This window comes from Lepidochelys kempii, chromosome 1 (genome assembly GCF_965140285.1).
Source record: "Lepidochelys kempii isolate rLepKem1 chromosome 1, rLepKem1.hap1, whole genome shotgun sequence".
NCBI classification, from domain to species: Eukaryota; Metazoa; Chordata; order Testudines; family Cheloniidae; genus Lepidochelys; species Lepidochelys kempii.
This window is the reverse complement of record NC_136380.1, coordinates 165,132,894-165,146,499: the sequence shown is the minus strand read 5'-3', so window position 1 is coordinate 165,146,499 and position 13,606 is coordinate 165,132,894. Positions and strand designations below refer to the sequence as shown.

Sequence of the window (13,606 nt, the reverse complement as noted above, 5' to 3'; positions counted from 1 at the left end):
GCCCAGTCATAAGATATTTTAAACTTAAATGGGGGGAAATAGTTGTCAATTGTCTAACAATAGAAATAAGAAAAAATGAATCACTGGTGAATTGATAATATAGAAACCATGCCACTTAACCAGTATTTGAGTTTAAAAATTATTTTAAAACTGATTTATTTGGGTCTTTTCATTAAACAGGAATCTTTCAGATATTGACCAAGATGGAAAACTTACAGCAGAAGAGTTTATTCTGGCTATGCACTTAATTGATGTGGCCATGGCTGGCCAACCATTGCCACCTGTACTGCCTCCAGAATATATTCCACCTTCATTTAGGTAAAATGGTTATAAATGGTGCAATTTCATTCCTAAACTACTTAATCTTGGCTTTGTTTGAGGAAACCTGTTTTGATCTTTCTGTTCAGTTGTGTGGAAGTCGAGGATAAGAGGCTGGAAAAAGCTGCTACTTATCCCATTATCTCTGCATTGCACAGGCAGCATGCAATACTCTCTCACTGGGGAAATGTCTGCTGTAGCTTTTATTATTGGTTACTGGGAAATGAAAACGCTCCATCACAAGAAGTTACTTTAAGAGTACAGTTCTTGTCAATAAGTGAATTTTAGGAAAATAAACTGAGAACTAAAGCAATTTGAACTAAAATCTATTGTAATTCAGCTACCCAATATTACCCTCCCTTTTACTGCACCACAAGGAGATATGTGAGAATTCAAAACTTGCCCTGAACTTCTACTATAGTAAATTCTGGTTTGTGGTCCAGTATTATTTATGGATTCCAAACACTGAGTTACTCTACTTCTTTTTCCATTTTCCTTTTCCAAGGCAAAATTGCAGTGAGACGGCACCTTTACATATGTTCACTGTCTCAGGAACTTGAAATTTAATCTTACAGATAGCGATTCATAACTTATTGCACACAGTGTTTTTTAATTAAACTTTGAGCTTCTGTATCTCCTTGCTTCTTGAGCTCTTGCCTAGACCATAGTTGTCAAACATTTTGGCCATAATTGGTTTACACAATTTATAACTATTTTTAATTGGCAGAAGAGTACGCTCTGGCAGTGGCATCTCTGTGATAAGCTCAGTATCTGTAGACCAAAGGTTGCCAGAAGAACCAGTGTTGGAAGAAGAACAGCAACAACTGGAAAAGAAATTGCCAGGTAAATGAGTTTGCAGTGTTGTTGTAGCTGTGTTGGTCCCAGGATATCAGAGACAAGGTGGGTGAGGTAATATCTTTAATTGGACCAACTTAGTTGGTCAGAGACAAATTTTTGAGCTACACAGAGTTCTTCACATGAGTGAGTGTAAGTTTAGATATGCTCTGTCCTGTTAAAGCAGAAAGCACTATCAGCTGCTCACATATATTAATAACATTAAGATTTTTTTTGTTAAGGTTACATTGTGATGCGAGAAGCATGGCTGAGATGTTGCTGTGTCCAACTGATTCCCAGTTTCTGAAATGGCTTCTGTGGGCCATTGTCAGCAGACATGGGAACAGTTTTCACACTGCTTTATCTTGCAGACCTGCCCAGACTGGGGCTACTGTAATAGTGGTATAATGTTACTTTTGACCCCCCACCCCCGACTTGCACCGAGTGTATTTTGGCCTGTGTGGAGGATCAGGGCCATAGTGTGTATATACAAGTCTATTTTATTGTAATCTGTGTACTTTATGCTTTTATACATTTTTAATCAGTTCTGTTTAAGAAGGTATCAAGTTTTCTGAACATTAACTAAATGGCTTCTGATATTAAAACATCTAAAACTTTATTGAGGAATTCTTGGCTTATGATGGGGTTGATACTTAGTTGTTGGTGTGAAGCAATAGTAACAACCAGCAGCCAGCGGGGCTTATCCTGCATGATGAGTTTTTAGAGCATATTTCTAGTTGAAATGTTTACTGCATTCTTTCAGAGAACTAGAGAAACAAAATTTGTTTCCACCCATCCAAAGTGTACTCCGTTTTCTTCACTATGAACTGCACATCTGCCTGAATGCCCCTCTGACAAAGGAGGACTGCACTCAACTAAATTACCTCAATGAATCTACTCTATACCACTCAGTGGCAGCAAGATGGTGGCCCTGGTAGAATGATGTGGGGTATTGCCACCCCCTCAACAGGTTTCCTGTGCTGTGCCTCTAGGTAGTGCCAATCCTGGAGTGAGAGCTCTAACTTGAATCCTCAAACTGATGTCTTGTGTGGGATGTGTTATCACTATATCACTGGCCTAACCCTGAGGCAACTAGTGACTGAACCAAACCCAAAGCTTGGTGTCGTATTTTCACTCATGTCTTAGTGTTGTTTTATCAGAAAAATATCTTGAAATCATGCAGTATGTAGCTCACAGAAAAAATACCTTTGTAACTGCAGTTAAATTGCTCTTAAGCTGTTATACTGCATCTCAAACTTAACTTACCTCTTTCTGTGTCTGCTCTATTATAAATGAAGTACTGTAAATAAAATGATAATCAGTGAATATATTAAGTGATAAAATGTGAGGCTCAAGGTGAGCACAGTAGTTTAAGAATTGTGCTCTTCACTGCCTGGATTCAACTGGACAGTTTTTCAGAAGTTTTCCTAAATAAATTAATGAATCATAGCCTGCACTTTCTTGGCTTTGTAATAAGTTAGCTTCCACCTCAGTGGTGCTACATGGCAGTGGTTTCTAATCTCCTTGGAAAGTCATAGCTTTTACTAAACTAAAACTTGGACTTTTGGTTCTCAGTGAACAACACACACTTGATAGTATACAATTCACATATGTTGAGGGGCTCCAAATCCTAGAGTATGCAAGATGGGGGGGAATGGACTGCCTAAACGCCAGTATACACATCTGGATAGAAGCTGGGCTTGTGGCACAGAGGAGCCCAAAGGGTAGGCCTGGAATTCATCCTTCAAGTAAGGATGAGGGCTTTGGTGGAGATGGCAATATAAGTGCCAGTGACAACATCAAGAAGTATTCATTACAGTTCTGCTTATCTGTAGTTGAGAATGAGGTTGGAATACTGTTGGACACTTGTTGCATGTAGCAAACTGTTCTTGGCTCACCAGTCTGTTTTCATAGTCCTTTTGTTTGGTTGCTTGGTTTTTTTTAGACAAAGCAAAGCTTAATTTCACCATTCACATTTTCTTGTGTTGAAGTTACGTTTGAAGATAAAAAACGTGAGAACTTTGAACGTGGCAATCTGGAGCTCGAAAAGCGGAGGCAGGCCCTTCTGGAGCAGCAACGCAAAGAGCAAGAGCGTCTAGCACAACTGGAACGGGCGGAGCAGGAAAGGAAAGAACGTGAACGACAGGAGCAAGAACGTAAAAGACAACTGGAGCTGGAAAAGCAATTAGAAAAACAACGTGAATTGGAACGTCAGAGAGAAGAAGAAAGGCGGAAAGAAATAGAAAGGCGTGAGGTAAATGGATACAGAGGTGGTAGTGTTTCTGAAAATTGTCTTTTGATCTGAACAAAACCGAAAAAAGTATGTTGGCAAGTATTTTACCATACTTTTCTTTATTATAAAAGTCTTTACTTGTTTATAATTCCTTAGAAATTAATCGGTTTGTTAGTGAAATATTTTTCTTGCTACAATTAAGGAACAGACTTCAGTTTCAAGTTTCCTGGAAGTAGATAGAGACAACTTTAGCTAAATCTGGGATGTTTTCTTGTGAAATGTCTCCCATCATATTGAATGGGTCAGACAGTTAGGTGTAGCATAAAGTGTTCTTGACCTCCAACCTCAAAACTTTCTGCAACGTGAAGTGATCCTGCTTTCAGTGAAGGAGCAAAGACTTCTGCCTGGGGTTGGAAATTCTTCATGCTTCTGATGCAGTCAGTACATGAGGTGAAGAGAAAATTCAATGGCAAGCTTAGGAAGAGCTGCTGTGTTTTGAAATCACCAGACTTTAACTGTTTTTAAAATTTAACGGAGCAGCACTTGACCTTCTACTCCCATATATGTTTGAGAAATTGTGTGTGATTATTCAGAGTTTATTGAAATGTCAAATTAAATGTGGGTTAATTTATTAAAATGGAAGGAATATTTGTATTTCAAAAGTAGCACCTTTGCTCATTGTGGCCTCAGTTGACCAAGAGTGTTAAGCACATGCCTAACTTTAAGCAGTGGGATGATTCTCTTGTTGTTAAAGCTAGGCATATACTTAAGTACTTTTTGAACAGGGGCATATATTAATGCTTCCAGTGTACACTATCTAGAACTATTCTAATGAGGGAGTAGGGTAGATTCACAGACTGGGCATTTCAATAGTAATTGTTTTTTTTACATACTATAGGCTGCAAAAAGGGAACTTGAAAGGCAAAGACAACTTGAGTGGGAGCGTAATCGTCGGCAAGAACTACTAAATCAAAGAAACAAAGAACAAGAGGACATAGTTGTGCTAAAGGCAAAGAAAAAGACTTTAGAATTTGAGTTGGAAGCTCTAGTAAGTGAAGATCTTTTTAAAATGTTGTAGGTTTAAGTATTTTATTATATATGACCAACCATTTCCAAAAAACTTGTATTTAAGAGAAAAAATGGAGTGGTGATTACATTGTAAATGAAGTACAAGATCACAGTAACAAACACTACAGAATCTTGATTAGTTTCCATAATTACATCTTGGTTTTTATTCTACAACTAATCGACTACTTTTAGTTTTAGAAAGCATATAAAATCCAGATTTGCATGATGAATTATTGTAGTAACCAAAATGTATCTCTTCTTGCTGAAGAATGATAAAAAACATCAGCTGGAGGGAAAGCTTCAGGATATCAGGTGTCGATTGTCTATCCAAAGACATGAAATTGAGAGCACAAACAAATCTAGAGAACTGAGAATTGCAGAAATTACACACTTGCAACAGCAGTTACAGGTGAGCACGCTGGTGATTCTTATGTTTAGCCTTTAGGCTTGTTTTATATCCTCACCCATCTGGATCAGTGTCCTGACCAAACTTCCCCGCCAAACATTGCATGCTACTTTGTCATTCCTGAATAGTTCCTCTAATTCATTTTTATAGTGTCTTTCATGCTAAAAGATCAAGTCACTCTTAAAACTATGCATAGGAATTGCTTACCACACTGGAAGTTAGCAGCAATTGATTGAACATGCACAGCAATATCTCAAAAAGAAAAGGAGTACTTGTGGCACCTTAGAGACTAACCAATTTATTTGAGCATAAGCTTTCGTGAGCTACAGCTCACTTTGAAGTGAGCTGTAGCTCACGAAAGCTTATGCTCAAATAAATTGGTTAGTCTCTAAGGTGCCACAAGTACTCCTTTTCTTTTTGCGAATACAGACTAACGCGGCTGTTACTCTGAAACCTAGCAATATCTCACACTCTTCAGATTGGAAGAAGTGATTAAATTGTCTATTTGAAAATGTACGGGGAATTGAGGGAGGTGGATTTTTTTATTAAAATATACATTTATCTATAGGAGCCCATCCCATACATTCAAATATAAGTACTACCCATAAGAAGTAGCTACCAAACTCCTCCAACCCTCAATCGAGCACCCTCCCAAGTTGGAATTCATCAGCACATTGTGGCGAACAACAGTCTTGTGAAAAGCCTGTATAGCAAACAAAGGCATAACAAGATCAGGAGGCTGGAAGATGGAAAACTTAAGATGCAAGTAAGAGTGAAAGTTTTAATGATAAGGGTAGTTAATAATTGCAATAAATTACCAAGGATTTGGTAAATTCTCCATCACTTAGAATCTTTGAATAAAGATTGGATATTTTCTGAAGATAGCTCCAGTTTCAAGTACATGTTACTGATAGCCCCAATTCAACTAAACATTGAGTGAAATCCCAATGCCTGTGGTATGCAGGAGGTTAGACTTTTTTATTCCTTCTATGAAGTTGTGAAAAATGCCATTGGACTGTAGATAACAGAGGTGTTTAATACCTATTTGACTTCAGTCTTCACTAAAAAGGTTAACGGTGCCCAGATGCTCAACACAACTAATATCAACAGCAAAGGGGAAGGAATGCAAGCCAAAACAGGGAAAGAACAGGCTAAAGAATATTTAGATAAGTTGCATGTAACTTAAGTCAGCAGGGCCTGTTGAAATTGATCCTAGGGTACTTAAGGAACTAGTTGAAGCAATCTTGGAACCATTAGCAATGATCTTTGAGAACTCTTGGGAGGATGGTTGAGGTCCCAAAAGACCAGAGAAAGGCAGGTGCTATGTTTGCCTATCTTTAAAGGACCCAGGGAATTATAGATCAGACAGCCTAACTTTGGTGCCTGGAAAGATACTGGAACAAATTTGTTAAACAATCCATTTATAAGCACCTGCAGGATAATAGGATTATCAAAAATAGTCCCTATGGATTTGTTAAGAACAAATCATGCCAAAACAACCTAATTTCCTTCTTTGATAGGGTTACTGGCCTATTGGATGGGGGGGAAGCAGTAGATGAGATGTATCTTTATTTTAGTAAGGTTTTGACACAGTCCCACATGATATTCTCATAAGCAAAGCAGGGAGATGTGGTCTAGATGAAATTACTATAAGGTGCATTCACAACTGGTTGAAAGTCCATACTTAGAATTAATGCCCTAAATCTGCAGCAAGGAAGATTTAGGTTAGATATTAGGAAAAACATTCTAACTGTGAGGGTAGTTAAACTCTGGAATAGGGTTCCAAGGGAGGTTGTGGAATTCCCATCATTGGAGAGTTTTAAAACAAGTTGGACAAATCTTTGTCAGGGATGGCCCAAGGTTTATTTGGTTCTGCTGCCACAGAGATGATTTCTCAAGGTCCCTTCCAGCTCTACATTTTTATGATTCTATGACCACAAGTGTTTGGGACCATAGTAAGTTAAATGGTGGATGGGTTTGGATATTTATATACGTGGGGAAAGTCCTTTTTTTTTAATAGAACTTGTAGGATGAGCTCCCACAACATAGAATGGATACTTACAGATATTTTATTTACGAATATTTGCTAAAGCCAGAAGGAACCACTATGATCACCTGATCCAAACTCCTGTGTAACACAGGCCATAGAACTTCTCTGAAATAAATTCAAATGTATGGACTCTCATTCCCTAAATTTTACATCTCAGTCAAGAGAAGTGAAAAATCTTTTCCTGTGAACATCCAGTATTCAGATTTATTTTAATGAGCTTTTGGTATTTTACTAACATATCCTTGCTGTAGATGGAAAGAGAGTAAAGGGGGCACTGACCTATGATTTTTGATACTCAAATGTAGTATATTATTCTGTTTCTTTAACAGTTAACATTGTCATGTTTAAATAAATGAGAAAATAATTTAGATTCCTGCAGAGGATCTCTGTGAAATTCTGCCCTCAGCATGTACGTACACTTCCTGACTTTTGCTGGAAGCTGTGCATGTATATCTGAGGGCAGAATTTGTCTCTTCACTACTTTTTAGTTCAAGTGACTTCTTATTTTACACATGCAGACAGCAGTGATGTTTTGTTAAAAAGATTTTATGTTCCTGGTGTGAAACCAAGCTATTTTCCTGTATTTTAAAGTTAGAAAATAGTGTTGTTTTAATACTGAAATTACCAGGTAAAATATACAGTAGGGAGTTTTTTTGGTGGGTTTTTTTTTTTTTAGTCTAGTCCTGGCAATTTAGTTTTTCTTTTCTCGTCTGTTTTTTCTCCTTCACCATCCCAAATTTCAGACAAGCAAGGAGTGATTTGATATATATGTTAAATGTTGTGGTATTCATTGTACTTTTAGTTAGAAACTCTAGTTAAATTGTAAGCTCTTTAGGGCAAAGATGACCATTCTGTGTTTTGTTCAGCACCTAGCACAATAGGGTCCTGGTCCATGATTGGGATTTTTGGTGCTTCTGCAGAACTACTACTATTAATTCTTAATTTCAAAGAAGATGAATTGAAATTTCAATTGTGAAGATGTAAGGTTAAAGCTGTCTTAAAACTCAAACCTACAGTTACTTTTTTCAAGCCATATACAGCATAGTCTGTTCACTCGAATGAAGTCAGCACTTGGAAGTTAAATCTCTCAATTTTATGCTGACTTTGTATCATTTTAGTTTATGGCTTTCAATTTTATATTCTTAAGTTTAAATTTTAAACGTCTTAAATTTCCTTTGGAGTATTATGTGGTACACTGTTAGACCCTTCATAATAGTAGCCTTTTTTGATTGTAGTAATCATTGTAATAAAATAAGCTTCAGTTTAGGATGTCTGTGACACTTACAGTGCTAAACTTAATTTGACGCAAGCAATGACAAAAAGTCCTTCAAAACTTTTTGGCAAACTCAAGCATCAGTAAGTCTACAGCATCTTAAAATCTGCTGCTGTTTACATACTGCAGTAATGGCTCAAATTAACAAGTAGCAGCTAACTGAAGGAGAAACTGGCTGCAAGTGAGGAAATTCATACAGTATAATCCTTTTATGTAACATAAGGACTACTTAAAAAAGACGTGCATAGAGCCTAAATTTCATGTAAAAGTAATGACCACTTGTATTTCCCTTTATCCCTAAACACTTAAGCTGTTACTAGAAATTGTTTAAAAGAATGTACCACAAATCAAAGGGGTGTACAAATTTAGATAAGTTGTGTGGTGAAACTGTTGTGAACCCCCCCCCGCCCCTCCCCCCCATTAAGCAACCCAAATCCTTGCAAAGCTTTTTAAACATATGCTGCCCTGGTGTCCTGGAGAATGTGAGGCCACTGGGCAATCAAGTTGCTAAAGGAGCACTCAAGGAAGACAAGGCCACTGTGGAAAAGCTAAATTTGCGTCAGTCTTTACTGCAGAGGATGTGAGGGAGATTCCCACATCTGAGCCATTCCTTTTAGGTGACAAATCTGAGGAACTGTCCCAGACTGAAGTGTCAATAGAGGTGGTTTTGGAACAAATTCATAAATTAAACCGTAGTTCCCCTGGACCTGATGGTATTCACCCGAGAGTTCTGAAAAAACTCAAATACAAACTCCTAACTGTGGTATGTAACATATTGCTTAAATCAACCTCTGTACCAGATGACTGGAGTACAGCTAATATAACACTGATTTTTTTTTTAAAAAAGGCTCCAGAGGTGATCCTGTCAATTACAGGCCAGTAAGCCTAACTTCCGTACTAGGGAAATTGGTTGAAACTACGGTAAAGAACAGAAGTGTCAGACATATAAATGAACACCGTATGATGGGGAAGAGTCAGCATGGCTTTTGTAAAGAGAAATCATAACTCGTCCATCTATTAGAATTCTTTGAGGGAGTCAACAAGCATGTGGACAAGGGTGATCCAGTGAACTTAGTGTACTTGGACTTTCAGAAATCCTTTGACAACATGCCACACCAAAGACTGTTAAGTAAAGTAAGGAGGCATGGGATAAGAAGGAATGCCCTTTCATGGGTCAGTAACTGGGAAAAAGATAGGAAACAAAGAATAGGAATAAATGGTTAGTTTTCATAGTGGAGAGAGGTAAATAGCAGAGTCCCCCAAGCATCTGTACTGGGACCGGTGCTGATTAACCTATCCATAAATGATCTTGAAAAGGGGTAAACAATGAGATGGCAAAGTTTGCATTCGATACAAGCTTATTCAAGGTAGCAAAGTCTAAAGTAGACTGCGAAGAGTGACAAAGGGATCTCACAACCCTGGGAGTCTGGGCAACAAAATGGGAGATGAAATTCAGTGTTGATTAAATGCTAAGTAATGCATATTGGGAAACATAATCCCAACTATATATACAAAATGATAGGGTCTATTAGTTTTATCACTTAAGAAAGACCTTGGAGTCATTGTGGATAGTTCTCTGAAAGCATTTGCTCAGTATGCAGCAGCAGCAGTCAAAAAAGCTAACCATATTAGGAATTGTTAGAAAAGGGATAGAATCTAGATAATAAGACAGAAAATATCATAATGCCATGATATAAATCCACAATATGCCCACATCTTGAATACTGCTTACAGTTCTGGTTGCCTCATCTCAAAAAGTACAGAAAAGAGCAACAAAAATGGTTAGGGGTATGGAACAGCTTCCATATGAGGAGAGGTTAAAAAGATTGGGACTGTTCAGCTTAGAAAAGATGACTGAGGGGGGGATATGATAGAGATCTATAAAATCATGAGTGGTGTGGGGAAAGTAAGTAAGGAAGTGTTGTTTTACCCCTTCACATAACACAGATACCAAGGTTGTCCATTGATAGGCAGCAGGTTTAAAACAAACATGAGGAAGTACTACTTCACACAATACACAGTCAGCCTGTGGAACTCCATTACCAGGAGTAGATGTTGTGAAAGCCAAAAGTTTAACTGGGTTCAAAAAAGAATTGAATAAGTTCATCAAGATAATCTATTAATGGATATTTGCCAAGATGACCAGGGATACAGCCTTATGCTCTGGGTGTCCTTAAACCTCTGAATACCAGGAGATGAGGCTGGGTGACGGGATAGATCACTTGATAATTGCCCTAGTCTGTGCGTTCTCTCTGAAGCACCTTTCAGTGGCCACTGTCAGAAGACAGGATCCTGGGTTAGATGGACCATTGGTCTGACCCAGTATGACCATTCTGATGTTCTTATGAAAAATGCTATTTTAGGTAATTGCATTTTTCCTACAGACTAAACTGAGTTCATGTTCTCTTGCCATATACTGTTTCTATGAACTGTAAACAATTCTTTCCTTCCACATTGGAATTGGCTATATTTTTATGGTAGGTAAAATGGCTTGTTTATGTAGCTTGTAAAGAACTTTTGCATCCTTTAGAATGAAAGGTGCTGCATAAATTTTAGATATTAATATGGCTCTGGGTAAGGCTGCGAGTTTGTCACAGAGGAACGAAGTCCCGGATTCCATGACTTTCCAGGATCTCTGTTACTTCTGCAGTGGCCTTTGCAGCTGGCCTGTGGGCTGCCTGAGCAGCTCAAGCAGCACCTGGGCCAGCTGCACCAGCAGTTGCTGGAACAGTCTCAGGCTACCACCACACCCCCACCCCCGCAGCAGGAGTTTGGGTATAGAGGGGGCTCAGGGCTGGGGCAGGGGGTTGGGGCATGGGAGGGAGTGAGGGCTGCAGGCAGCATTCACCTCAGGGAGTGGTGACATGTTCCTCCATCAGCTCCTAGGCGGAGGTACACAGCCAGGTGGCGCCACACGCTGCCTCCGCCCACATGCGCCGGCCCTGCAGCTCCCATTGGTCGCGGTTCCCAGCCAATGGGAGCTTCCAGCCCCACCAACCCCTTCCCCCCGAGCACCTGTGGCACTCCCAGGCCACCCCTCACCTCCACCCTACCCCAGAACACCCAAGATTAGTCAGGGGTATATAGTACAGGTCATGGACTGTGAATTTTTGTTTACTGCCTGTGACCTGTCCATGACTTTTACTAAAAATACCCATGACTAAAACGTAGCCTTAGCTATGAGTAGTTGCATTTTCATGAGTTCATTAACTGCTGCATTGTTTGTCTGAACTGCACATAACACATGTATCTATTAGGAATTGATATGTGAGAGTCTTCTGGTTTGTTTGATACTGTTTTTATAGGTTCTTATGATCCCCATCCGCGTAACACTTGAGCACCTCTTAGCTTTCTAAAAACAGAAATACCAGTAAGAATTGTTTTTGTACTGTTCTCTCGCTCTTCCCCCTCCCCCATCTAGCTCTTAAGGTGTTTTGTTTGATTAGTTGTTTGGAGGGTGGGTAACCTGTGTGGGTGTTTCTTTGTGTAGAAACAAAGGAAAAGCTGACTCAACCAAATGAGTGGAGAATGATTAAATAACTGAAGTCACTCTCTTAAAAGATAAGAATGATCACAGACCTAAGTCCAGCTCTTGTGAAGGTTTTTTCTTCTGTATCAATGGACTTCCTCCTTTAGTTTACAGCTTTCTGCTTTCAGAGCAAAGCAAATTTAACACATTGAAGATTGAGCCCTAGTCATCAGGATTCTCTCCTCCCTAAATCCCCTTGAAATGGGGTTTATTTTCACCAAAGTCAAAACTGATATTTCCGTAACACTTTGGTTCTTCTCTACAAAGTGAGAAATATATAAAACAGAGTAAAGAGAACATTTATAAAGTGGAGATAGAAAATAGAGTAGTAATGGAAGAGTTGAAAGCTTGAAATGTGGCAACACACTGTAAGTGGATTGAATGTTAGAAAACTCTGTAGAATGGAGAAACAACTGAGCTACTACAATATTTTATCACTTAATTCATGAGTCATTAACATAGGCGCTGACTCTGTGGGTGCTCTGGGGCTGGAGCACTCACAGGCAGCCAAGTTCCTCCTCAACCCGAGTGTGCTGTGCCCATGCTCCTCCACCTACCTCCCAGCACTTCCCGCTGCCAAACAGCTGTTTGACGAGGCTTAGGACTTTCCGGGGGGAGGCACGCTCAGGGGAGGAGGCGAAGAAGAGGTGGGGCAGGGACGGGGACTTGGGGGAAGGGGGTGGAATGGGGAGGGGAAGGGGGCAGGGACTTTAGGGAAGGGGTGGAATGGGGGCAGGGTGAGGGCAGTGCAGGGGCGAGGCCAGGGGCGGGGGTGGGGTTGAGCACCCACTGGGAACAGTGGAAGTCGGCCCCTATGACGTTACTGATTTTATCACATGCATACAAGGCTTGAATGCATGCAGATGTCCTTAAAATGTTACCTTTTATACTAACTTTATGACATCAGTTTCACTGTATCACTGTAGGAGATCCGAAGGGGAGCAATTTACCTGCTTTTTAAAAAATAATTGTTTGCCTAACTGTATTAGTTCTGAGTGGGGGAGAAATTCCTCCCTCCCTGTAAATGTACCCTATGCAGCATACAACTGCTTTTTGCTTATCTCAATCATTAGTTTGCCCTCTGTTTAATTCCATTAAAATTTCCAAAACAAAATCAACTGTGTTGAAAATTACCTACTTTCTAACCTTCATTCAAACCACTCGTGGTTTTAGGTTTGGGTAAATGGTTACAATCTGAATTGAATCCTGAGCATCCAGCAATGCAATTAATACAGAGCATTAACTGTTTATAAATGCTCTATTCACAATGATTGGAACTGAATTACCATCATACCCTTAAAAAAAAAAAAGGAGTGCTTGTGGCACCTTAGAGACTAACAAATTTATTTGAGCATAAGCTTTCGTGAGCTAGAGCTCACTTCATTGGATGCATTCAGTGGAAATGAATGCATCCGATGAAGTGAGCTGTAGCTCACGAAAGCTTATGCTCAAATAAATTTGTTAGTCTCTAAGGTGCCACAAGTACTCCTTTTCTTTTTGTGAATACAGACTAACACGGCTGCTACTCTGAAACCCATCATACCCTTATTTGTTTGATTATTTTCTTTTTAGCTTAAAGGTACCCAAATCATGGCCCTTCAGTATCAGCTTCTCCCAGTACATGATCCAACATTAATGTCATATTCCTCAAGTGTTGCTGCTTGAATGATTTATCACTGTATGATCACAAACCCGTAAATAATGGTGACTAATCAATAGGAAAAAGCAAAATTGCCTTGGGAGAACCTAGAAAGTAATCAGAAATTGCAAGGACATTGAGTCAATTCCTCAAAAATATTCATAAATATACATGACCACCTCATTTATAGAGGAGAAAACAAAAAGCATCTGATTGGTCTTTTTTTAAAGGAGGTTCCCAGACTCTTAATTCAAAA

General features: G+C 39.2%; 1 protein-coding gene across 9 annotated transcripts in view; it reads left to right on the top strand.

The window, feature by feature from the left end:
* The window catches only part of ITSN1 (intersectin 1), a 222,775-nt gene that overhangs the window by 90,083 nt on the left and 119,086 nt on the right, over positions 1-13,606 (top strand). For all 9 annotated transcript variants that reach the window (XM_073361581.2, XM_073361520.2, XM_073361526.2 and 6 more), the window contains 5 exons: positions 181-318; positions 1,046-1,161; positions 3,144-3,406; positions 4,284-4,433; positions 4,722-4,862. In XM_073361581.2, coding sequence (XP_073217682.1) covers positions 181-318; positions 1,046-1,161; positions 3,144-3,406; positions 4,284-4,433; positions 4,722-4,862 — 808 coding nt within the window. The remainder of the gene's footprint in view (positions 1-180; positions 319-1,045; positions 1,162-3,143; positions 3,407-4,283; positions 4,434-4,721; positions 4,863-13,606) is intronic.